General features: G+C 36.7%; 1 protein-coding gene across 7 annotated transcripts in view; it reads left to right on the top strand.

Annotated features, from left to right (window-relative positions):
• MED24 (mediator complex subunit 24) overlaps nucleotides 1-25,298 on the top strand; it is a 106,837-nt gene that overhangs the window by 17,548 nt on the left and 63,991 nt on the right. For 4 of the 7 annotated variants that reach the window (XM_087945060.1, XM_087945062.1, XM_087945061.1 and 1 more), the window contains exons 2-4: nucleotides 7,920-8,061; nucleotides 23,518-23,600; nucleotides 24,797-24,835. In XM_087945060.1, the coding sequence (XP_087801186.1) occupies nucleotides 7,920-8,061; nucleotides 23,518-23,600; nucleotides 24,797-24,835 (264 nt within the window). Of the gene's footprint in view, nucleotides 1-5,855; nucleotides 5,975-7,919; nucleotides 8,062-23,517; nucleotides 23,601-24,796; nucleotides 24,836-25,298 lie in introns of those variants that run through there. The other 3 variants (XM_026679697.2, XM_026679696.2, XM_026679694.2) reach the window with 1 other exon arrangement.

Genomic DNA, 25,298 nt, shown 5'->3' with positions numbered 1-25,298 from the left:
ATAAATATTTATAATATTTACGTACAAGCCATGCCCAGCCAGTCACATGACCACTAAACCACACCCACAAATTAGGCCACGCCCACAGAACCGGTTAGTGGTCCCTGGGATCTAAAATTATGAGTTTAGTGGTCCCTGAGGTCCAAAAGGTTGGCGACCCCTGATTTAAAGGAACTTGGTGAATCTTGGCTAAAACATAGATGCAATTTATAACATATATCTCTCTTATGAAACTCTACAATCTTGTACAAGAAGAATGGGAATCCTTTGATGGCCAAGACCAAACTTGAATATTTTAAATCAATGTTTTTTCAAGCTTGGCAATTTCAAGCTGTGTGGATTTCAAAACCCAGAATTCCCCAGTCAACATGTTGGCTGGAAAATTCTGGAATTGAAGTCCACACATCTTAAAATTGTCAAGTTTGAAAACCACTGTTTTAAACAGTTCAGGAATACATGAGTCGGGCCAGTTAAAAACTAACTATATCCATTGGTTTCAACAATTGGGGTCAAAGACATCCTTGGAGAGCTTAGGTTGTCCAACAATATTTATAATTGTCTTCACTAATCTGGTGCTTTCTCTACAAGTGCTTGTAAGGTAAAGTCCCTGACCATTTGAGACAAAAACTTTTGTGAGTAATATAGCATACTTGATATTTGTGAAGCACCAAAATGGTGAATAACAGAATAATAGACGAGTTGGGGGGGACGTTGGAGGTATTTCAGTCCAATCCCCTGCACAAGCAGAAGACCTATTCTGGACAAATGGCTGTCCAGTATCTTCTTAAAAACTTCCAGTGATGGAGCACCATGACTTTTGAAGGCAAGTCATTCCACTGGTTGTCAGAAGGATGACACATAGGCTAGGGAAGAAATTTAATTACAGGTATTCTTGACTTATGACTGGTATCTTTACAACTATTCAGAGTTACAAAGTTGAATTATGGAAGATGTTAGTTGAGCACTAAGGGTTAGAAGTGTGGGCAGGCCATAATTTTTCCATCCCTGGAATAATACAATCTATTATACCAATCTGTTCAATCTGTGGTTTTTTTTTAAGAATTAGACATTGCCAAAATGCAATCACTTCCCTGCTGAAATTTGGTGGCTAGCCTTAACCTGTTAGGAATCCTTGTAAAATACAAGTTCTTCCTCTACATACCATTTATATTGCTATAGTTGTACTGTACACATTTTGATTTTTTATAAATGGCAATATGTTTATTCAGAGGAAAACACTTAAGGCAAAGAAGAAGTGGGAAGTGGGTGAGACAACGTTGTGATATTTTTATTCCTTAGATATTGAGACTATGATGTGTTCAGAAATGTTCAATACCATAAACTTCTTTGCACCCTGCCTTCTTTATCTCATTTGCTAACCTCCCACCCTGTCCAAATCAAGTTCTTTGGCTTTTTTCCAACAAATTGAAGAATATGAGGCCTCAAGGTATTGGGTGGGGTCTCTAACTCACATTCCTGCTGATTAGATTCTCTCATTTCCCCACCCCTGCCCATACCTGCTAAAGTAAAGCCTCCAGAATTCCTGGCCTGGATTCTATCAGCTCACCTGGAGCAAAATTTATGTGTTTTTTTCCAGACTCATTTTTTAATGCTTGTGGATGATCTTTGCCAGTTTCGCTCCTTTCAAACATTCATTTTTTAAAAAAATAATTGCATAGCAGTGACAAATCCAGCATCTGAACTTTTTCTGGCATGACAATTCCCCCTCCTTTTGAATATCTGCCTATTTTGCTGCTTTAGAGGCATAAAAAACTTCCAGGGGAGCAAAATAAATAAATAAACTAGATTTGTTTACAAACATCTTCTCCCCCCCCCACCTTTTGGCTGCATTTGGCAGACAGAATGAATCACAAAAACAACCAATTGTATTTAGTCTAACATGTAAATTTAAAGCATATTGCTGGGTTATGTTTCAGGTTCATTAAATCCAGCAAATTGGATTGAGTAAACCAGGCCCACATAAACTGTGAGTTAATGTATCAAGCAAACCTTTTTTTTTTTATGGAGGATACTAGGTTAAAATGAATTATAAATCAATGTTCTCCTGGTATTCAATCTTTCCTTTAAAAGGAATTCATTAAGTAAACTGATTCACTTAGCTGAGTCACAATATAGTATGTTTGTGTGTTTAGTTTTACTTTTTCAACCTCTGTTCCATCTGTTTTAAAGGGGGTACAAATGCTCCTAACTTTCTTGGAAGCAGGTAAGTTTAAAGACGGAATTGCCTGGTTCCTATGGTTTTAATACCTTGTGATATATAGCAAAATAACAGGTACAGCTTATTATTTATTTCTATGCCTGCAAAACATGGATCAGTTAAATTTTGGGTGTGTGCTTAGAGTTTCTGTGTTTAATTAACATTTAAAGTTCTTTTCTTTCAAAGTCATTAGAACAATTTAGCTCTCTAAACTTGCCTATTTGTTCTCCATTTCATCCAGTTATCCATACATAACTCCTCCCATCACCATGATCCCTGGAAGATATTTCCATATGAAAATGGGTGTTCCATCCTCATTCTATTAAAAACAGAAGTCTTCCTACATTTTTTTCTGGAACATAGAAAAACCTTCCTTCTTTTGTATTTTTTTTTCTTGATTCCTATCATGATTTTGCAATTGGGTAAACATTTTCCTTTAGTTTCAATGAAAGGGGACCTGTGGACTGCTCTCTAAAATATTGCTTTCTCTTACCTAGTAATTAATGACTTATGGAATCTCTGCTGTTCAATATATTTTAGCGTTTGGAGCTGCCCAGGAGGAAGAAAGAAGGGAAAATATTAGAATTCAGCCTAGGCTGTTGATTTGATTGGATGCCTAGTCAAGTATTGGATGAGATAAAGATGAGTTGTGTAGAACCAGTCTGAAAGCCTTGCATTTTCTGGTGGGGTTTTATCCAACTACTAATAAAATCTATCCCTGTTTAATTCTAATGACTTTCAGAAATTTCAACTATCTCTTTTAGAGCATAGTAATTTGCCAAAATAAACAAAAGTAAAACAAAACATGAAGACCATGAAAATCTTAATTATGGTGGTGTGATATTGGAGGGACTCAGGGAGGCACCTACAAAAAATGGCCCTGGAGATCAAGATATGAGGCTTGTAGGTTGAAGGCTGCCTATTTCACTGCTAGTCCCAAATCAATCATGTGAACTTAGCTATTACAATCCTTTCCTCACACAGAAGGAGTTCTAATCTTCTGCTTATTTAAAAGCCTCGAGAGGAGAGCTTCGTTAGAGCGTTTTTTCTTTTGCAGCAAAAACAACAAACAGATTGTGTCTAAAGAATATGGTATTGTAATTTACAAATTTAGCCAGTCTGTGCTCCAATCTAAAAAGGAGATTACCAGAGTGGTGCTAATTACCTTTAGCTTGGCTAGTTCTGGGAAGTGAGCTTTGAGAGACTGTTGTGCATTTAGCATTGCAACTAATTTAGATTTGAGCAACTAACTGAATTGAGAAGGAGCAAGCTGTTGTTTTTATTTTGTATCAGTATACCTTCTTGCATTACTGCTTTGTGTGGCTTTTCTGGAATGTTCACCTGGCTTTAATCTGCTTTCTTGCCTTTGCTTTCCATTTCACATTCTATAGAATTGCTGTGATGTGATCACTGACATCTGTCTATTTTAGTCTTCATCATATTATTTAAAACAGGAGTGGCTGGGGAATCTTGAGGGTTGAAGTCCATTGCCAAAGTTGGGCAACCTGATTTAAAAGTGCAATGTTTGACCTTTGTTTTTGTGCTTTGAATATGATTAAAGGCAGCTCACAACAAGAGATAGTTTTTTTTCCTGTCAATAAGGAAGGAAGCAACCGGAGAACCATCAATCAATTTATTTTCTACATATCAAACTAGATATTCAAGGTAGTCCAGATCAGAAAACAAGAATAAAAACACCTTTATTGTAAGATTACAATAGCAGAACCTTGGAATCCAAAAGTATTTTCCCCCTTCCCTGCCTTTAAGTCCCAGAACCCTAGGGAAGGTCATTTCTGAAACACGTTTTCCCTCCCATTTTTACTTTGGACTCATTCTCTTATCAGACTAATGCCTAGGCTGCGGCTTTTCCTCCTGTCTCTCCAGATTATTCTTGTAGCTCATTACAGGCATGCATGTGTTCCCCATTATTTTGGTATTATTCAGCAGCACCCTCCAAAAATAGGTTAGACTTTGTCAACCATTACCTTAGACACCCTGGGTCAAACTTTCCTTTATTACCCAAAACCACTTATCAGAAAACCATTTTTATCTAATGTAGATAAAACACAAAGTCAATTAAAATGTCCCTATTATGATTGGTTTGTGTGTCATTACCCAAAGAAAAACCACTTTTACTCAATTTTGGATAATTTACCCAGGTTTGGAGAGCAATGCTCCTAGAGGGAATTTGGAAATCTAGGAGCGACTAGGAACAAACACATTCCAGATATTCCTTGACATATGACCACAATAAATAAACTTGGGAACAAGCTTTTTATGGCATGCTTTGTCTTCAATAACTTGATTCAGTGATTTATTTGAATATTCAAGTTAGCAGTTTGAAAGTACTATTTAAACTGATCAAGTTTTGACAGGAGGAGAACAAATGATATCTGACTATTTGAGGCTGTTGATACAACTATAGTGTTTTCTGGATAGTCTAGTCACAATTATAGATCCATGCCACAGTAAGTTAGGTTGAAGAATTCTGAAAATGGAGAGCAACTATCTTGAAGTTACCTCTCGGTAGCTGGAGCCTGAGTAGCAGGCTAAGTAAAAGCACAGAACATTAGGTTTCATTTTGTCTAGAAATACAAATCACAGATCTAAATCACATGTCATACAAAGCCATATGACTAGGATAATTCAACATATTAAGCTAAACTGATGATGATAGTTAGCAAAATCAGCAAACCATAGTTAATTCTTTATGCAATGTAGTCAGAGTTGTTTAACTTATTGTGTGCACATCCACATAAGTTCTTTACAACAGTTCCAATCCTGCACAGTCTCACAAAGTTGGCAGAATCTGGGCACCAAATCAATTTATTACTGGCATCCCTGTGGTTATTTCAAGTCACTGCAAATCTAATATTTTCTTTTGAAGTGCTGCAGCTCTGTAAAACTTCTGTCTAGTTGTTTCCCTGTGGTGGGAACTCCAGTCTTATCTAGCGATGTTTGCTGTTCTTTAAATTTCATGTGGCCATGAGTACGAAAAGTCTGTGAGTACTATTACCTTCACACTAGTTTTGGGGCTTTTTTTTAGCATTCTGCATGAGTCTGAAAATATTTGAGCTTTGTAATGAATAGCATAGAGGGGTTAGTGTGAAACCTGAAACCTTTATTTAGAATAATGTTTGTAGTATGCACTGCAACTCCACAATTTATTTGAATTTATTATTTGTTGGTGATAGATAATGATTACATGGCACCAAATCATTGTAGATTCCACATACTTTTTCTTCATGATTTTGTTAATGAATGGAGACAAAGAAGAAAGACTGTGACTTCCCTCCCCCTATTGGCTTGATAAAACTTTTATTTAAAAAAACTGGATCAAATATCTCTAGTTGCTAGTTTTCAACTAGCTTTCTTCCTCCTTACATCTTAAATATATCTCTATTTTAGCCTTGAATTTTTAAAGCACGGGAAACATAATTGAAAACTACATTGGCATTCTTTCTATTTGAACTCTTAACTACTTTTTTCCACAGAGTTGTTTTTAATTTTTACAAAATGTTTTTCAATATTCCCAGTTAGCCTGCTGACTAGGATATGTAGTAATCACATTTTCCCTGACCATTTGAGATTTTCACGTGTTTGAACAATTGTCACTTTTGAACTACAACTCCCAACAGCCTTTGCAGTGCAGAAGGTTGTATTAGCCAATCGGGGTGAGGTTCTTTCTAAGGTACAAAGATGGCGGATTCCAGGAGGTAAAGGCTGTGCTTTTCCTTTATATGTGAATGGGAGCTGGTAAGTCTAATATAGGATGTTCGTCCTTCTCTTTTCGGTATCATAAATGAGCCTGTAGTGTGTCTCTCGCTGGTTAGTTTTTACGCTTTAGTCCATCACGTTTCCTGTCCCAAAACCGGTAACAGAAACTAAGGGTTAGTAATGTATTTCAGTAAGCTATTTTATTAATTTGTTTTCGGAGATGGCCCATCTGCTTGAAATTTAAGATCGCAGTGTTATCCAGGGCATCCGTAAAAGTGAAGTTTTTAGTGATATGCATGATTACTTGGCAGTAAGTACCCTAAATTACTTCAAAGGCACGTTTTTAAAATTACCATTTAAAATGACCGCGGTTATCACTCATACTTGAAGTGAGTGTGTTTAAGAACCTAACGATGCCTTTTCGATTCAAATCAAGGTCTATCGGAATATAAATTGTTTGTGTTTTGACACAAATGCAGATTGCACACCAGCAGGCATATGAAAAATTTGAGGAGCTTTTAGCACCTTATTAGAGATAATGTTAAGATTCAAGAAGTGTGAAAGAATGTAATATTTGTAACTAAATAAAAGTGTGAGGATCTTAATTTGCTTGCTTGTTAATAAGTGAGCAAAATATACTTTTTATGATCCTAATGTAATGGATCCTAAAATGCTAGGATCCATTATATTAGGATCATAAAAAGTATATTTTGCTCACTTATTTTCCATTTTTATACAAATAAAGATTGCATTCCTATAATACTTAAGTAGTATAAGATCTATTGTTATCATGATGTTCTAAGCTGAAGAGTATAAACAAGCATATACATCTACTACTGTCTATGCATAGCTTTTTAACAAACCTGCACCTCTCTACATTGTTCAATGTGGAAATAGCTACTGTTTCGGATTGGGTCTTGTAGCTAAGTGTTTTTTGAAGGCTGCAAACCTCAACTTTGGGAAATCAAAAGGGCAGATGTTTTGATAACATGGTAAGTCACAGTGCATGATTAAAAAGCTGTATAATGTTATATATAACCACAAACAAATTTGTTTAGTGATATTCAAAGTTACAACAGCACTGAAAAACATGATTTTTGACTGGTTTTTACACTTACGATCTCAGCAGCATCCCCATGGTCATGTGATCAAAATTTGGGAGCTTGGCAAGTGACATTCATTTTTGACACTTGCACTGTCCCTGGGTCATACGATCACAATTTGTAATCTTCCCAGCTATCTTCTGACAAGCAATGTCAATGGGGAAGAAAGATTCACTCAAGGACCGCATGATTCGTTTAACAACTGCAGCAATTTGCTTAAAAACAGCAAAAAGGTTGTAGAATGACATAAATCTCACTTAACAGCTACCTTGTTTGCAACACATATGTTGGGCTCAATTGGGGTCGTAAGTAGAGGATTACCTTTATTTTAAATATTCTCTGTTTAAAATACAGGCAGTCCTCCACATGACATTTTTTAATAAGTGTCCTTGTTTCTCCTCAGAACAATGTGTGAAATGACTCTTTGTTCTATAGTATTTTGTGATCTGATGTATTAATATTTTTTCTTCCCACTTTCTGTTTGAGAATTGCTTCCTGAATATTCTGGCCATATGTATTCTAATGTAGGCAAAAAGTCATGGGAGTTGTAAAAAATTTGTTTATAACATGCAATATTACACATTTATATATAATGCAAGGTTTTATAGTTATATAGTTCTGAAACCAGAAGCTTCATGATGATACATGATAGAATTGCTGTAAACCATGAGTGTCCAATCTTTGGCTTGCCTGGGCCACATTGAGTGAAGAGGAATTGTCTTTAGCCGCATATAAAATATATAGCAATGCTAAAAATATTGCTAAAAATCACATCATAATGTTAAAAGTTTACAATCTTGTGGGCACACTTTACTAGCTGTCTAAGACCTCTATGGTCCATGGGTTGGTCATGCCTACTATAAACATTTTCTCTATTTCAGAAAAGGAAGATGATGAAAGTAGTCAATCTCAAACAGGCCATCCTCCAGGCTTGGAAGGAAAGGTGGAGTGATTATCAGTGGGCCATAAATATGAAGAAATTTTTCCCCAAGGGGACTACCTGGGACATCCTGAACTTAGCAGGTGTGGTTCATATCTTTTGTACATCATAAATATTAAACTCTGGGTTGATCCTAAATGGTGTGGTTTTCAGTGAAAAAAACAATTGCTGTGAATGACAACTTATTTCTTGTTTAGCAGCACATGCATTAGTATTTGACCATTCTGGTACTTCAGATCAGGGGTCCCCAACCGCCGGTCCGCGGACCGGTACCGGTCCGCGGAACAAGTCTTACCGGGCTGCTGGTTGCTGGGCGCCGCCATCTTTTTTTGGTAAAAAAGTGCTTCCGGTGAGCTTTTCCGGGTAGAAAGCTCACCGGAAGCACTTTTTCATCAAAAAAAGATGGCGGCGCCCAGTTGATGCCGGTACCGGGCCGCGGCGCCCAGCTGATGCCGGTACCGGGCCGCGGCATCAAAAAGGTTGGGGATCACTGCTTCAGATAACCCAAGCCTTACAGTGGATTCCAGAGCTTAGTAAGTGCAGTGCTAAATCAAGCTTAGTTACTATAAGACAAGGGATCATGTTAGAAATTATGCAGGTGGTGCCAAGTATTCAAAGTAGCTGTTTTCTTTTGGAAAAGAAATCGTTATCCTATAATCTCCTTACATCTACTACCTAGAGTCTTTGGTAAGTAGATTTCTGTGAATTATGAAGCAGATCAGTGAAAAAATGGGGTTACACTCTTTTAAAATACTTGTCTTTTCCTTCATGGTATGTCATGAAATCAAGATATTTTTTGATTTATCGGGCTAATAAGAAAGCTGAATCACTGTGGAAATATGCCTTTGGTGTAATTAAATATAATCAAACATTTTAAACTATATAACAACTGCCTCAAATTAAAGGATTACAAGTGTGTGCTATGGAAATAAATACTTTGAATTTACTAATTATTTTAATTTTTACATTCGGAGCTTTAAAAATCCCACTATGGCTTTTGTCCGTGCATAATATTAAGGCACCACAATACAGGTCTGTATGAGGCAAAATAGGAAACACTGCTTTTCACTTTCATGTTTTGTGAATAAATACAGTCCATGCTAGCTGAAGCACTTAGCCAATGCTTCATATCTCATCTTCCATAGCATAGCTTTCTTGGAATGGGAAATTTCTGCATTTGTGCAGATTCTCAAACACCCTCAAGAAGAGTAATTGTGTCAAATTCTGACTGCTCAGTATCCCTGTCTCCTGAAGAAAGTATGGCATCTTATTTCAGGCTGAATGTATACACGTTAACTTGTATGTAGCAAGTATAGGGTGCTACAAATAGAGTAGCAAGTAATCACAAGACAGAAAGCTGCAAGAAATATAGGTAGGAGGACCAGGTCTTGCCAGAGATCTGAATGATAAGAAACTTAAGTACAGAGCCAGTGGAGCACAGTTCAGAGACTGAAACATGGAATCCAGAATGTCAGCCAGACAGATCAAAGAATCAAGGTTCAGATCAGTGGTAGGATTCAATTTTTTTTACTACCGGTTCTGTGGGCGTGGCTTGTTTGGTCATGTGACTGGGTGGGCGTGGCCAACTAAGCAAGCACCTTGCTACAAGTGCGGCACCTTGCTGCGAGTGATGTCAAGTTGGCCACACCCACTCAGTCACATGACCGATGCTGCAGAGACAGGGTGATTTCCTATGTACCTTCCCCCTCTCTCCGCCCTTGGGATGAACAAAAAAAAAAGTGCAACTAAAGATCAGGATGGCCTGCCGAGTCTGCCTGCCAAATGGGTTTTGTTTTGGGGAGGTTTTTGTTTTGTTTTTTTGCCAGAAACCCCTCGGAGATAAATTTGCACCGCCAAATCTTACTGTTATTGCAGCGCAGCCTGTTGCTGCTGTGGCTGCTGCTGCTGCCGTCTGGCTGCCCAAGTAAAGAACCACACCAGCTCAGGGCGACTGTGAGGAGCAAGAGGGGAAGCCAAGACATTTGCCTCATAGCAGTCAACTTCGCTCTCTCGCGCTCTAGTTAGGCACCCCCAGAGTGCACAAGGAGCATGAAGGGAGGCAGACACCACACGGATGCATTTTAAAAGTCAGAGAACTTTGCCCAAGACTTCTCATGTATTTAGGGGCTACATCTCTCCCAATGATGAGTTGGTGGCGATCTAACAAAATGTCTTCCAGCTCTTAAAGATTGACTTTAAGAGCACCCTCATAGAAGAAGACAAGAATGAGAGCAAAAGTAAGGCGGCGGGGGTGACGGCGTGTAATGGGTCCCTCCGCGGTCCCCTCCTGGGTGACAGCCAGGCTTTGGCACCTCTTTTCCTCAGAGGTGTGGTGTCTGCTTCCCTTTACACTCCTTGTGGAAGCACACACATGCCGGTCACACCTGCCACTACGTTTGTTTTCGGTTCTCGGTTTCTTCCATGGGAGTGCTCTTAAAGTCGACCTTTAAGTAGTCCCAGGATATCCACCCACCTGCCCAGCGCCCTTCCTCCCGGAGCACGCCTTCTTCCTTCTCCTGGCAGAAACGCCTCTTCCAGCCCAGCCTGGCCAGCCAGCAGGTGGGTGGGTGGATGTCCCGAGGCTTCTCGCCCCCCTTGTCGTGAGATGCCTGCAGCTGCTGTGTGCTTTTTTCAGTGTGGCTGCAATCCAGCAACCGCACAGAAAAAAGCACGCCCTGTTTTATGTGCCGGGCCCGGCAAGTCCGAGCAGCCGGAACATAGAACAGGGTGGCGCTGGACTGTTGGAGAAGTGGAGCGGAGCCAGAGATCAGTAGCCTCCTATTTCGCAGCTCCAAGAAGCCTCCCCCAACTGGCCAGCTAGTTTCTTCTTTTTCTGCCTGTTTGTTGACTGTAGCCGCATCGAAAAAAGCATGCAGCAGCTGCAGGCATTTCACGACAAGGGCGAGAGCTGGCTGGGCTGGACCGGACTGGAAGAGGCACGTCCACTGGGAGAAGGAAGAAAATGTGCTCCAGGAGGGCAGGAAGGCGGCGGATGTCCCGGGGCTGCTGCACATGTGCACTGCATGTGTAATGGCTGCACATGTAGTGCGCATGTGTAACGGCTGCACACACAGTTCGCATGTGCAGCAGCCCTGGGACAGCCGCCCAAGGTGTGCCATGGTCACCACATGGTAGGGAAAGCTAGGAGAGCGACCAGGACAAGTGAGCGACTGGGTCAGGGGCATGGCCAGCCAGGGGTTGCCACCAGCTCGGCGACCCACGCTAAATCACCGCTCCCGGTTCGCCCAAGCCAGTGAGAACTGGCTGAAAACCACCTCTGGTTCAGATAACAAGGAGGAACAGGAGGACAGATTTAGGGTTGGTGTGGTTGTTCTCAAAAAGAGACTGGTAGCTGCTTTGAAGCATTTCATCGCAGATGTAGCTCAGTTATAGGCAATTTGCTATAAGCCATTGCAGGGTTGTTGGTGAAGTTCCCCAGACTTATGGTTCTCAGTGACTTCAATCTGCCTTCCTGGGTTTGGCCTCAGAAGAGTTCATGACCACAATGACAGCCATGGACCGATTCCAAATTATCATTGATCTGACACAAACCTGATCTGATACACTTACTGGAATTGGAGCAATATCAATGTGATCTAGTGGGGAATCTAGAATTATCCCCCTCTGTCATGGTCAAGTCACGCGCTCAGGTTCTTGAGGTTCTTTTAAACCATCCCACTCTGCAGGGAGACTGGGCTCGTTTGTATGATCTGCTCTCAGAGAACAATGGACCCAAATGGGTTCCAGAGGGAACCGGAGGATATCCCAAAGGCTTTGCTGCACGGCCCTGCCAAAGCCTTAGTAATAGCCTGGAATCAAAAGGCCGTTAAGGCTCTGGAAAGGTTTGTGTCTATGGGGCTCTCTTAATCTATCACTCCCGTCTTTCCCCTTGGTTCACAAAGGAATTGTGGGTTTTGCTACAGATTAAGAGATGTGCAGACCACACTGGATAAAAACAAAGGATGACTTTTTAAATTTATTATTTAGAGTATGTTCTCTAAGAAGGTCAAGAGGATGACTTTGATAGGACATGACTTAGAGTCACTGCTAAGGCTATCTCATGGCAATAAGAGCAGCAAAACATTTTTTTTCTCTGCTCTTATTACATCTGCAGAGTGTCACCCATCAACACTGTTCTGTTATTCTGTAATTTACTGCATTAAAGCCTTTTTATTTTTCACTGACTTCCCATATGCAGACATCTAATTAATCTAAAATTAAACACTTCAGAACAGCAGAATGTGTAATTTCTGTTTATTTTTGCAAGTGATATAACTGTTAAAGAGAAATATAAAAATATATTTCTTAAATAATAGTCGGTATAGGAAATGGACTAATTTTTACTCTTGTTTAAATATTGTCAATCAACTTTTTTTGCAACTAGGCCCATTCCTGGCTTTGGGTTTCTTTTGAGAAAGGGAAGCTAGAAATGTTTTGACCAATACCTTACCTACATTTGGTTACATTTTCTTACTTTGGAATTATTATAGCATCTTCGTTTGTATTCGGAGTCTATATAAGCTGCTACTGATATTGCAATTGCCTACTTAGGTTTGAAAAAGCAGGGGACGTTTTGCCAGGAAACACATAAGAATGTGTCTTTGTGATTGAAAACTGCTCAGCTGCCAATCTGAGATGCCCAAAGAGAGAAATTTCTTACTGCTTTGCTGAATATGTGTTCAAAATCTGGCTTGTAGCCTAGCTGTCCAACCATAAGCATTTTCTGGCTCTGCCCCAACCTTTTATTCAGATTTAGCATAAAAGCACTCTAGTTTGCAGATAAATTATAGTTTGAGCAAAACTTTGTTCTCTCATTTAGAGAAAGCCAATATGACTTATTACATTAATGAAATCTTCTAATTTACAGAATTGATTTGGAAAAAAAAATCATTTTTGCAGTATAGGTAGGTTCTCAGTATGTCTTTCTATCTTTCACACCCCTTACAAATCCTCAATCTGTTCTGCTTTCATTTTTGGAATGGCACACATAATTTTTTTTCTTAAGGTTGCTTTAGCTTTAGCAATAAAAGATGAAAACGTCCTAGAATAAATGTGCAATTAAGCAGAATTTAACTTTCTTATTCTTGAGAGGTTTTTAGGAGATACTGTCAGGGCTTATAGCTTTCAATTTCTTTCTTAATTTCTTGTACTAGAAATATATTAAAAGCTTCTACTTCTGTTTACTGAATTTTGGATTCATCTAAATACAGATAAAATATAACTATCTCAAAGTGATATTGGTGAAACAAATAATATAATTAATGATAATTAATGAAATAGATTTCTGTCTAATCATAGGTAAGACCCATTATGGTTTATTTCTTTAGAGAAATAAAACAGTGCTTATTTAAAAATGGAACTACAATACTTAAAATCTCCATATAGAAAATTAGGAAAAGAAAAATATATAACCAATGCTATTTCATAAAAATTAAACTGGTCTCACATTGGTTTAATTGTTTAATTCAGGCATTCCTCCTTATTCATTACCTCATGATATTCTTTTTCACAAGACTACATAAGACTTCATAAAATTATTAGAAATTTCAGGTGGTGCTTGACCACAATTGAGCCCAAAATTTCTATTGCTAAGCAAGACAGTTAAGTGATTTTTTGCCCAGATTATGACTTTTCTTGCCATAGTTGCTAAATGAATCACAGCATTTGTTAAATTAGTAACTCAGTTGCTAAGTGAATCTGGCTTCCCCGTTGACTTTGTCAGAAGATTGCAAAAGATGATAATTTGATCCCTGGACACTGCAACCAGGGGATCATGCCAAGTGTCCAAGTTTTAATCATGTGATCGTGGGGATACTACAATTGTCTTAAGTATGAAAAATGGTCATAAATCACTTTTTTCAAAGTTGTAACTTTGAAGGGTCACTAAACGAATGGTTGGAAATTGAGAACTACCTGATAAAATATCTATCTGGATCTCTGCATAAATTAATTGTTGTATTATCACTACAGCTTTCTCACCTTTTGATCAATATTGCACTCTTTTTCTATTTTTTAATATTTAAAAAAATATGTCCTATTTATGATAATCCTAGTATCATTTCTTGTATGGTGCAAGCTTGGGAATTCAAAGTCTGTTCAACATTTTTAAAGCTTTTAAAGCTTTGTACTGCTCTGTTTAATTTTGCAACAGACCATCTGGATTAATATTGAAATTTAAACAAACATGGTCATTATTAATTTTAGCTCTTTGTTTAGACAGAATACTTTTTTCCTGCATAATTATGCAAACAATCCACCCTGTAAAAAACATGGGTAATTATCAAAAGTGTGAATTCGTAGAAATGGGAGATTAAGTATGGAGTTAGCATGGGTATGTCTTAAGAACTAAAAGACTGGATATCACAAATATGTTTTCTGGAGATCAGAAGGCAGTATTGAGGTTGTCAAAATCCATTTCCTTTCTCTTGATTGATTGCCCTCTATAAGTATTAAGATAAATTATGTGTATTTTTCAAGATGTAGCCCATGTTAATTTTCAATTTGCACCATAAATTGGCAGAATGCATCCATGAACACCAATTGGCAGTCAGAAGACATGATGAAAATTCTTTAATTTCACAACATATAGACTGATTTAACCATAGTTTTAATTGGGAAATGTGACAATCCTAGATTAGGTCAAGTCCAAAATTGCCAGGGAATTTCTAGAAGCCTGGCACTCTGACAAATCAGCCATCAATAGACACATAAACATTAACAACATCTATAGACTATGCAAATGAAACAATCAACCAGTCCAAAAGAGAAAAAGACTACAGCATCTTTCCACCAGTAATCAGCACTCAGATCAGCATAGACTAACTCCAAGGTTAACTTCAGACCAACAATGAAGTAAGCAGTAACCCAATCAAGAAACTGCCAAAGAGCCATCAGTAAACAGCCTAACCAAAGAATTTTTAAGACTGCCCCCACTCACATAGATAGGGAAGACACCAGACAGCACTCCTTTCTAGCACTGAGGATGCTACCTAATTAGGGTAATGAAACATCTGCAAGAAAACAAGCAAGCTCAGAGAGCACCACGGACCCCGCACCATAAATTTTCCTAATAAAAATAACATTGTGCAAATATATCTAATTTACATAGAAAGAATGCGCACACTATATAAATACATAATATAAATACAAAGCATTGGAAACTTTATTGGGTCTATAGCTTCCAGAATTTGCAGCAAGTATGCTTTTCTAAAACTGCTTTAGAGACAACCCAGAATATATGGTGTAAGTAGTGGGATTATGTGAGCTGAATGGCTGCTAAGTATAGCATTCCTGGCAAGATCTATTGACTACTAAAAATTTGAAATTCTTAACAGTTGGAATTGGAATAATGACAGTAGATGCATGGAATAATCCATCAGAACAATTGTTAAGGGAGTCACTAACTATTGATATGGAGTTTGAAATATCAGTTCCCATGTGCAGAGATTCTTTCTAGTGATATTTGTTATTTGTATATCAGAGAAAGATTTCTGGGTGCTACTTTTTTCTTTGTTAAAACCACAAATTCCAATACCTAAAACTAATATACAAGATATACATATAAAAAGGAAAGATACTTGGATGTTAGGATTGTTTGGAAGCCTGGTAATTTCTTTTTATCCAAGTTTTGTCCTGAAGAATGTTAACATCTGTTGACATTCTCATTAAAAGATTGATGGGGAAGACATACAAATTCTTGGTGTGTGTATGAGTAGTAGAAAGAACAATGGAGTAGATATTAAAACCACATTGTAAATGTACAGTACTAATGGTGCTATATGTGATAAAAGAAGGCTCATGAATGTGTCAACAGAAAAAAAGGCAAGGGCCTGTATTTACAGGAAAATAGAAGTAGATGGTTGGAAAAGTCATGCAGTGTGGAAGAATGAGAAACATGTAAGCGGAAGAAATAGAAGAATATCATAGGCTATAATAACATAGTTGTGGATTTTCATTGTGTAGTAGAAAAAGTGTATATAGGAAAGAAGGCAGCTGAGTTGTGAAGGATATGGATTGTGGTTGGGACTTTTCATTGTATTCATTTTTTTGTGGAATTGGGAGGAAAGAATGCTGAGTTGATTGGGTTTTGGACTATGAGTTGGGAATTACTGGTGTGAATAGCAATTTTTGTGGAGATTGTTAAGATTTCTTTGGAACTGTTCACAAATTATTTACAAAATATATTTACTGTTTATGTTTACAAACTATATAATTTTATGGCATTTTAATGAAAAGGGAATCTGTATTGTCTTTTGTTACTACCATGACTAGAAAACAATATGGTATAATACTATTGGTATATAACTTGCTGTGTGGAAAAACAGTTGTCACCAAAGTTATTCCCAGGCTGTCTTTTGCTCTTTTCATTTGCTCTTTTGGGTAAAGTAGTTTTAGGAATTTTATTCACTGGTTTTGTAAATAGGATTTGAATTGATATTTAAGATGTTGAGCTGGTGCTTTTATATTTGGGTGGAACTTTGTAGAGGTGCTTCATTTTATCAACTAGGATTTGCATTTGGAGAAGGAATGGTTGATTAACAGTTTCTGGAATAGATGGTAGTTCCATAATGATGGGACTAGAAGTGGTTCTTTCAAGAAAGAGAAATTCAAGTAGATAGTCCCTGTTTCTTCATTTGCCCTGATTTCCAGCTAAATGGGAAGATACAGCCATACCTCCCTTTTTACTTGTCCTGTTGAATTCTAGGCCAATTTTAAATAAGGTCATCATCTAGGTGATTTGATCCTTGTTTGTGAAACTGAAGAAGGTGTGGCCATATCATTGTTAAATATTCTGTCCATTTTGCAAGACTAATGTGCAAGAAGCTAAGAATTCAAAATAGGTTTACCTGGAATTGAGTGAGACATATTGTTTCTGGACATTGTAAAACACTTGGGTAAACTTTCAGGTTATTTAGTTAATTTTAATAAACTTAATATACTTGCTACTAGTTCTAAAATTTTCATAGAATCATTTAAATATTCAGAAATGTAAGCCTAGAAAATGTCTTCATTGCTGGAAGCTAATATTCTTTTTCCAAACTAAGGCTGGTATAATATATGGTTAAAAATCCCCATATATGGGAAAGAATAAATATAGTTATAGCTAATGTTACTCCAAATTTGATATATATTTTTGGATGGGTTATCATGTTATTACTTATAAAACATTAAATTTATAAGATACTAAGAAAGGTTTTATGGAATTTAGTTACTCCTAAATTATAGTATTTATAATTTTGTTGTTTACCTTCACTAAGGCTTCCTGCCTTCGTAGGGCTGGTGGTGCTATGTGTCTCAAGATGGGGAGCCAGCAAGTAGGAGTAGATTTTATTTTATCTTCATTGTATCATTTAGTCTAGCATTGATCTTGCTAGTGTGGCAGCTATTAAGCCAAACGGGGGCACAGTATTCAGCTGTAGAGTAGACCAACCTTACTGCTGATATTCTGAGAGTAGAGGCTGAGGCTTCCCATCTAGATCCTCTTAGTTTCTGGATTAAGTTGTTCCTGGTATTGATTTTAGCGGACATGTTATCTAGATGTTTCTTATAGGAGAGAGTCCAATCCAAAGTTACTCCAAGGTATTTGAAGTGAGGATCATAAGGGAAAAGGTTGTTATTCAGGTAGGCCTTTGGGGTGACATTGGCGAGTTTGTTGTTGAGATGGAAACAGGTAGTCACCGTTTTGCTGACACTGGGTATGAGTCTCCAGTCAGCAAAGAATTTTCCCAGAGACTTCAGATCCTCAGAGAGGAGCCAGTTCAATACTTCCAAATTTTTATCTTGCGCTGCTAGGACCAGGTCATCTGCATACCCAAATTTACGTCTCCTTGTAGCCGGCATATCTGAGATATAAAGATTGAACAGTGTGGGTGCCGGTACAGAAGCTTGTGGAAGGCCATCATTGAGTCTTCTTAACTTGCTAGCGCTGTCTCCCATAATGATCTGAAAGGATCTATCGCTGAGCATGTTTATTTGGTGATAAGAGGATTTTACAGGGGATGATGTGTCTCAGTTTGTAAAGCAGATCCTTCTTCTACACGATATCGTATGCTGCAGTAAGGTCGATGGACATAGCTGTGGTTTTTAAGCCTTGCTGGAAACTAGCCTCGATATGTCCTGTTAAGCTCAGGACCTGATCAACACAACTGTGATTATGATGAAAACTGGCTTGTTTCATGGGCAGAAATGTATCTATTGAGGGTCCAATTCTGTTAATGATAAGTTTCTCCAGTAATTTGTAACAAGAACTCAGAAGGACAATGGGGCGGAAGCTTTCTACTCTGTCTTGTGGTTTGCCAGGTTTGCCAACCCACTTCTTCCTTTGCACGCTGATCTTCCTCATCTATCAATTGGCAGGCTCAAATCCAGGAAGCCCTCTCTGGAACATGTTCCACAGCTGTCTTAACAACTTTGACATCAACTCATAGTGGAAAGCCAAATGGGCTGCTGAACGCCCAGATACAGGCAGTTACATGAATGATCCTATACAAAAAGTGCCAGGTTTTGATCTTCCTCGCCAGCATTGGTTAATTCTGAACAGGATCCGTACCCAACATGGTGTTTGCCAGGAATCATTGTTTAAGTGGTGTCTTGTCTCTACTCCTCAATGTGACTGGTACTCCTTGAGAAAATATCCATCACATTGTATCTGAATGTCCATCAAGAGTTCACACAGGCCCAATGTCTGATTTTTTCCCCAACATGGTTGAAATGGTTGGGTGGACTGGACATTAACATTTGAACTACTATAAGTCTATGTATTTGCCATACGCTAAAATAAATAAATAAATAAATAAAAATAGTATTTATATTATTTGGGATTGATAAGTTAATTTTTCAAGTGATTTGAGGACTAATGTGGCCTTTTTAGAAGAGTGAAGTCCTCCTTGAATCTTTGGTAGCAAGTTGTGATATCTGTATAGACTGTTTATAGACAATGTTGCTTATATTCTTGGCCATATTCACTATTGACCATGAATATAAGCAACTTTGCTTATATTTATAATTTACTTATAAGTCTGTGCAACCACATATCCTTGAGAGATCAGTCAGGGAAATACTGATCCTTAATATTTATGTCAGCAGTGGGGAGATACCAGTGGTATGCCACCTTTTGCAAAACCAATAATAGATTCTTTGGTTTTTAATTATTTTAGGCCATCTTCGAATTTTCCATTTCTGAGAGGATGATGGTGAATTAACTTCAGGTTCTTTGAGTGAAATCGGTTATCTAAATCTGTTTCAGGGCAGGCAATAATAGTATGGGTTGCCCTGATGGATTATTTATTAACAGAGCCTGATAGGGGCAACTAGTCCCTTCCTGTGAATGCCTTGATAGCTTCTGACATTATTAATTTCTGAACCACCTTTAGACACAAGTCTAAATGTTATAATATGGCTTTGTTGTGACCTTGCTCCCAAGTTAATAGTAGGTTTAACACAGTAGTTCTATTAACTTCAATCTTTTTTTTTAAGGTATAACTCTGACAGGAATTAGTTCTATTCTCCTGATTAGTTACCATATTTGTGAGATTGCTGGGAGAGCTTGTAAAAGGTGGTAATGTTCAGTGGCACTTTTATGCACCTTCCTTTTCAATTTTTGTCAGATTTGCTGGGCTCCTGATTGATTCCTACCAAGACTGTACTTCAGGTAGCATGAGTTGTAACAGATTAAAATTAAATCCAGACAAGCCTGAAGATTTGATGGTTGGAGAAAGGGGGTTAATCAATTTGACGGAATACTTTCTATTCCAAAAGATGGCATTTTTCCCTCTCAAATATCTGGTCCACAATTTGGGGGTGATCTGAGACATGATGTCCACGCATGCATAAGTTATTGCAGTGGTTAATATAACATTGCCATCCGCATAAGGTAACTGGATCCTTTTTTGTTGTTGTGGATGACGTAGCCACATTTAGCCATGTAATCATGATCAAACCATTAGAATAAGGTCTTCAAGAAACTGGGTTTAAGAAGTTATGGAAATTTTAATTGGCCCCAAACCCGACAGCTAGATTTCTGGTAGAAGTTTCCTGGCTTAAAATTTATTCTTCACTCCAGATTTCTTAATTCCAGAAATTCAATTATTTTTCTGGGAGATATGAAGATAAATTAATGCTATATTTAAACAGTTGGAAGAGAGAACCCTTACTTTTCTTCTGCCTATTGGTATTTTAGAGCAATGTTTCTTAAATGTTTTTCTCTCAAATCCCTTCCCACTTTTTAAAATTAGTTCACAAATGAGCTTTTGTTTGTGTAAGTTATATTTATCAATATTTTCCATATTGAAAATTAAAATTGATGTACTCACTGTCATTACTGCTTCTCATGATTCTTTAATGCGATTTTAATATATTATTTGTCAGCATAGGCTGGCAAATAATTTTGATTTCAAGGATTCCTGAGGCAGACACCATCCCCACCCAGGTCCTCCAAGACCACACTGATCTAAAGAATGTAAATTTTAAATAGATTTTAATCGATAATTTTCCCAAAAACTCTTAATTGTTAGATGCTTTGCAAATAACTTAACACTGATAATCTGTGAGATTGTGATTAATGTTCATGGGAAATACATGTACAGATAAATAAGTTTCCAAAACAGGGAATTATGGCTTTATTAGAAATGGGAGAATAAATAGAATTTTGAGCATAAGAAAGAACTTATCAATGAAAACTTAAGGAAAACCATTAAACAAACCTATGTTGAAGAATCTCCCTGTGCCCTTTTATGTTCATCTGTAGTTATTTAAATAATTAATTAAAAAATTTCAGAGTAAGTATTTTATAATTAAAAATTTCCTCAGTAGAGGAAGTATTTTGTAGTTGAGGAACAGCAGGCAAAGAGAAATGGTTAATATATCAAAATTTATTAATACAAGAAGATGAACTTAAGAGAACAATTAACTAACTGCAGAGAGATTTAGTTTTCAGTGGTTTTTATATGCACAATTAAGAGAAAGGTTTAATGTAGATTAAAAGATAATGGGGATTAAACAGCATAAAACAGAATTTGAAATGAATTGTATACAAATGATGAACATATGATTCCAAAAGCAACTGTTAAAATTTGAAACAGAAGAGGAACAAATAAAAGATTGCATGAGAAAATGGGCAAAGAATATTGGTTACAATATACAGGTGGATCAGTGGGACAGAATGTGGATAAAGGGATTGAAATTCATGTTGTGTTATAATTTTTAAGACATATTTTACAAAATGATTTATTGCTGGAATAGGACATCAAAGAAATTATCTAAATTGTATAAAGGTACTTCAAGTTAGTGATGGAAATTGAAAGACACGAAGGAACATTTTACCATATACCGTGGATCTGTGAAAAAGCAAAAAAGAAATTAGAGACAAATATATATGATGATACAAAGAATTTTGAAGATTAATATTGAGATGAAATCAGAATTCTTTTTATTGGGACCTATGGGAAGTTAGTTATGGAATACTGATTTTATATATGGTAACTGCTGCAAGATTATTATAGGTAGTCCTCAATTTACAATAGTTGTTTAATGACCACTCGAAGTTACAATGGCATTGAAAAAGTGACTTATGACATTTTTCACACTTATAACTGTTGCAGCATCACCATGCTTGACAACTGACTCACATTTATGACTGTTGTAATATTTGAGAGTCAGGCGACCTTTTGTGACCTTCTGACAAGCAAAATCAATGGGAAACCAGATTCATTTAACAGCCATGTTACTAATTTAAGAACTGCAATGATTCACATAACAAACGCGATGAGAAAAGTCATAAAATGGGGAAAAATTCACTTAACAAATGGTATACTCAAAAAATGAAGAAAACCTGAAATACTTACAGTGAAGGAATGCATTGTGAACGAAGCAGAAGTAGCATAAATATCAAAACTGACCTGTTTTGTCAGAGATGAAACAATAAGTACTTTTATAAAAGCCTGGAAATCTTTTATAGACTTTGCTGAAAATGGAAAAAGTGATGTGGCGATTCCTAGATTTGAAGATTGAAAAAACAATAAGGGGCTCAAAGACATTATTGTAATTTTAAGGGGGGGCACAAGGAATCCTTGACTTATGACTGTTCATTAAAGGATGGTTCAAAATTATGATGGCCTTAGAAGAAATAACTTATGACCTGTACTTGCACTTACAACTGTCACATCACCCTTACAATCTCATAATCACATTTGGGTTGCTTGGCAACCGGCTTACATATACAACTGATTGCAGCATCACTAAAAGACTGTGGAGATTTGCTTAACAGCTGCCATAAAATTGTTGTAAAATCGAGTCCATCTTGGCTTACTGTACAAAAAAATCCCAGTAACGAAGGTAGTCATAACTTGAGGGCTATCTGAAATGAGTTTGTAACTTTTGTAAATAAGGGCAGAAGTTGTTTCTTAACTATCTTTTTTTTCTTTCTTTAACTGTATTCTTTTCTTCACTTTTTTGTTTCTTTTCTTTATATACTTCTGTATCTGTCTTTAAGCTATAGAATTTTTTTAATTAAAAAAAATCTAATTAAAAAATTGACTGAATAGGAAAAATGTATATCATTTTTATTTTTTATTTAATATTCTTAACATGCATAATTAACAAATACCTTTATATCTTTAAAAAAACAAATTTAGAAAAGAAATAATCCAAATCAAAAAATATAATCTATGAAAAAAAGAAAATAAACAAACATCTCTCACATTTTACATTTATCGATTTTCACTGGTTTACTAAATGCAATATAGTATTGTAAAATATCATAAAATCTCTACCGTCCTCCTGCATCCTTTGATTTGCCTTTTCCAAAACAGATAAATCACAAATTTTCAACAACCATTCCTTAATAATCAAGATTATTCCAAATATGTTTATAATTTTTCAGTATCATGTTTTACCACTACCAAGCTTGATACAATCATAATTCTTAACAAACAGCCAGATTCCAAAGCCTTGGTATATAGTTTTGGCATCATAAAGTATTATTTAACATTTAAATAATAAAGTAAATCTATTTGAATGCATTAGTAAATCCCAAAAAGATATGAAGTGATCACACAACCATATCATATGGTTATTTTTTACTAAATCCAGTGAAAGCTGCCATTGGGAAGTTCATGCCAACAGTATGCCTTGAGATACTTTTTGGATCAGTTCTTAAACTTCTGTCTCATTCCTAGGAAACACAGAGCATAAAGGGGACACCTGACAAAGATTCTGCTAAATCTGAGGCTGTGGAACTTCTATATAATCATGTTCTTTGACTGCAGTGTATTTAACATGTGAGGAGAAGGTGGTGGCCGCCATGTCCATTTCTTCCTCAGAAGTCTTAGTAGTTGAACAAAGGATACTATAATTTCTTTTTCTCCCTTGAATTATTTGCTTCTGTTATTCTACAGAACACTGTAAAATTATAGAAGTTTGATGTTTCGTGAAAGTGATCCAATTTCATGAGTGATTTTAATAGACCAAATTATGGCCATTGTTATTCTTTGTGAAAATGATTGTACTTTTCTATAAATATTTTCTTTTGTTTTAAATTACAGAAGCACTTCTTGAACAGGCCATGATTGGCCCATCGCCAAACCCATTGCTCCTGTCCTATCTGAAATATGCCATCAGTTCTCAGGTAATAATCCCATTATAAATCCTTTCAATTTCAGGAGGTGCAAATTAATGTTAATGGATTAAATATTGTTTTAGCTATAAGACTAGTATCTGTGAAGTATCTGAAGGACTGAAGTATCTTTGAAAAAAAATTGAAAACATCTGAGCTGATCCAGTTTTAAGTAGCTCATGGAGCAATTTTAAAATAATTGTGCAATTTTAATCTTTTTTAATTTGTGTAAATTATTTTCATCTTGCTGAATTGTAAGAAAGGTTTGTGGAGGGCACTGAAACTCTATCCCTGATTTTCCCAAAGGTGCTTTTCCAAGAGGCAATTGGACTTTCTGGTTTTTATTTGAAGACGTTTTGCTTCTCATCCAAGAAGCTTCTTCAGATCTGAGGTCAGATGAGAAGCGAAACATCTTCAAAGAAAAACCAGAAAGTCCAGTTGCGTCTTGGAAAAGTACATTTTGAACAACCATGATCTGCATGGTTGAGAATCTCCATTAGACGTTTACCTTTGATTTAATGCCCACTTTAACTTTTGGGAATAATTTTCTTTTATTGAAATCAATGACTCTCAGTCTGTTGCTTTTCTGCTGATCTGCAAAACTACAGCAGATATTTGGCTTTATTGTGACTGGAAGGTTCAAATTTTGAATGGATTAAATATGAATGTTTAATTCATGCTTTTGTAGCCAAAAATTTAAAAAAAATTGTCCAAAAGGAAAAAAAAAAAGTTGTGAAAGCCTAGTGCTAATCAACTGATTTGGGGCTAATATAGTCCCCCAATGGAAGCATCTATTATTCTTGAAAAAGGATGTTAGATACCTTGTACAAGTTTTGTGATGATGGTGGTGGTGGTGATGTGTTTTCTTATCATTATTCCCAAAATGAAACAAGTGAGTTTTTCCATTGGTATGAATTTGGGATTCTTGGTAAAAATCGCCATAAGAAAAGACTTTTTATTTCATTTTAAACTCTCCTTTTTTTCCTTGGGCTGCTCACTCAAATGTTGATGTGAAACTACACCCTTGCCTAAAAATGTCTGTTTAAATTTGTGCCAGGCCAGCGCTTCAGCAAAAATGTATTGCTGACAGGTGACCTTGTTGTCCCTCACCCCCTTCACACAGCAGTTGAAATGGCAGGCCTTGTTTGTGGATTTGATTAAATATTAGCTTTAGCTTGTAACTATCTCCCCCTTTCTCTTGTTTACAGATGGTGTCGTATTCTACTGTTCTGATGGCCATCAGCAAGGTAGTATTCAAACATTTATCTGTGTTTCTCCTCTGAATTTTGTCATTCTGCTCTTTGCAGGTTTGGCACCAGTGTATGTTCAGAGCCCCCAGAAATCTGTTTTGATATGGCATCAGGTGTACAATTTATCAGGTTTGGTGAGCCAGGGAGAAGTGTTAGTTTCCCTTAGAGCTTTACAGAAAATTCTAGCCCATGTGACTGAGTGCAACATTTTACCATTGTTTCTGTTATTCATGCTTGATGAAATATAGTACCATGAAGAACTTGGTCCTCTATGTGTATTTTGGCAAGTTTTGCAAAACAGGAAAAAGAGGAAGATTTGAAGGTATAAGATCTTATTCACTTGGCAGCATTGCCTAATTATCATCTGCTTGCTTTTGTAGACTCATCTTCCACAAACTTTTTCTTTCCTCTGTCATTCAACAAAGAACCAAATACTGTAAATATGCATTTCATTAAAAAA

The sequence above is a fragment of the Notechis scutatus genome, chromosome Z (genome assembly GCF_049901735.1).
Source record: "Notechis scutatus isolate UNSWTSFEM ecotype Mainland chromosome Z, rNotScu1.2, whole genome shotgun sequence".
In the NCBI taxonomy this organism is placed as follows: Eukaryota; Metazoa; Chordata; class Lepidosauria; order Squamata; family Elapidae; genus Notechis; species Notechis scutatus.
This window is presented reverse-complemented; position numbering and strand designations above follow the sequence as displayed.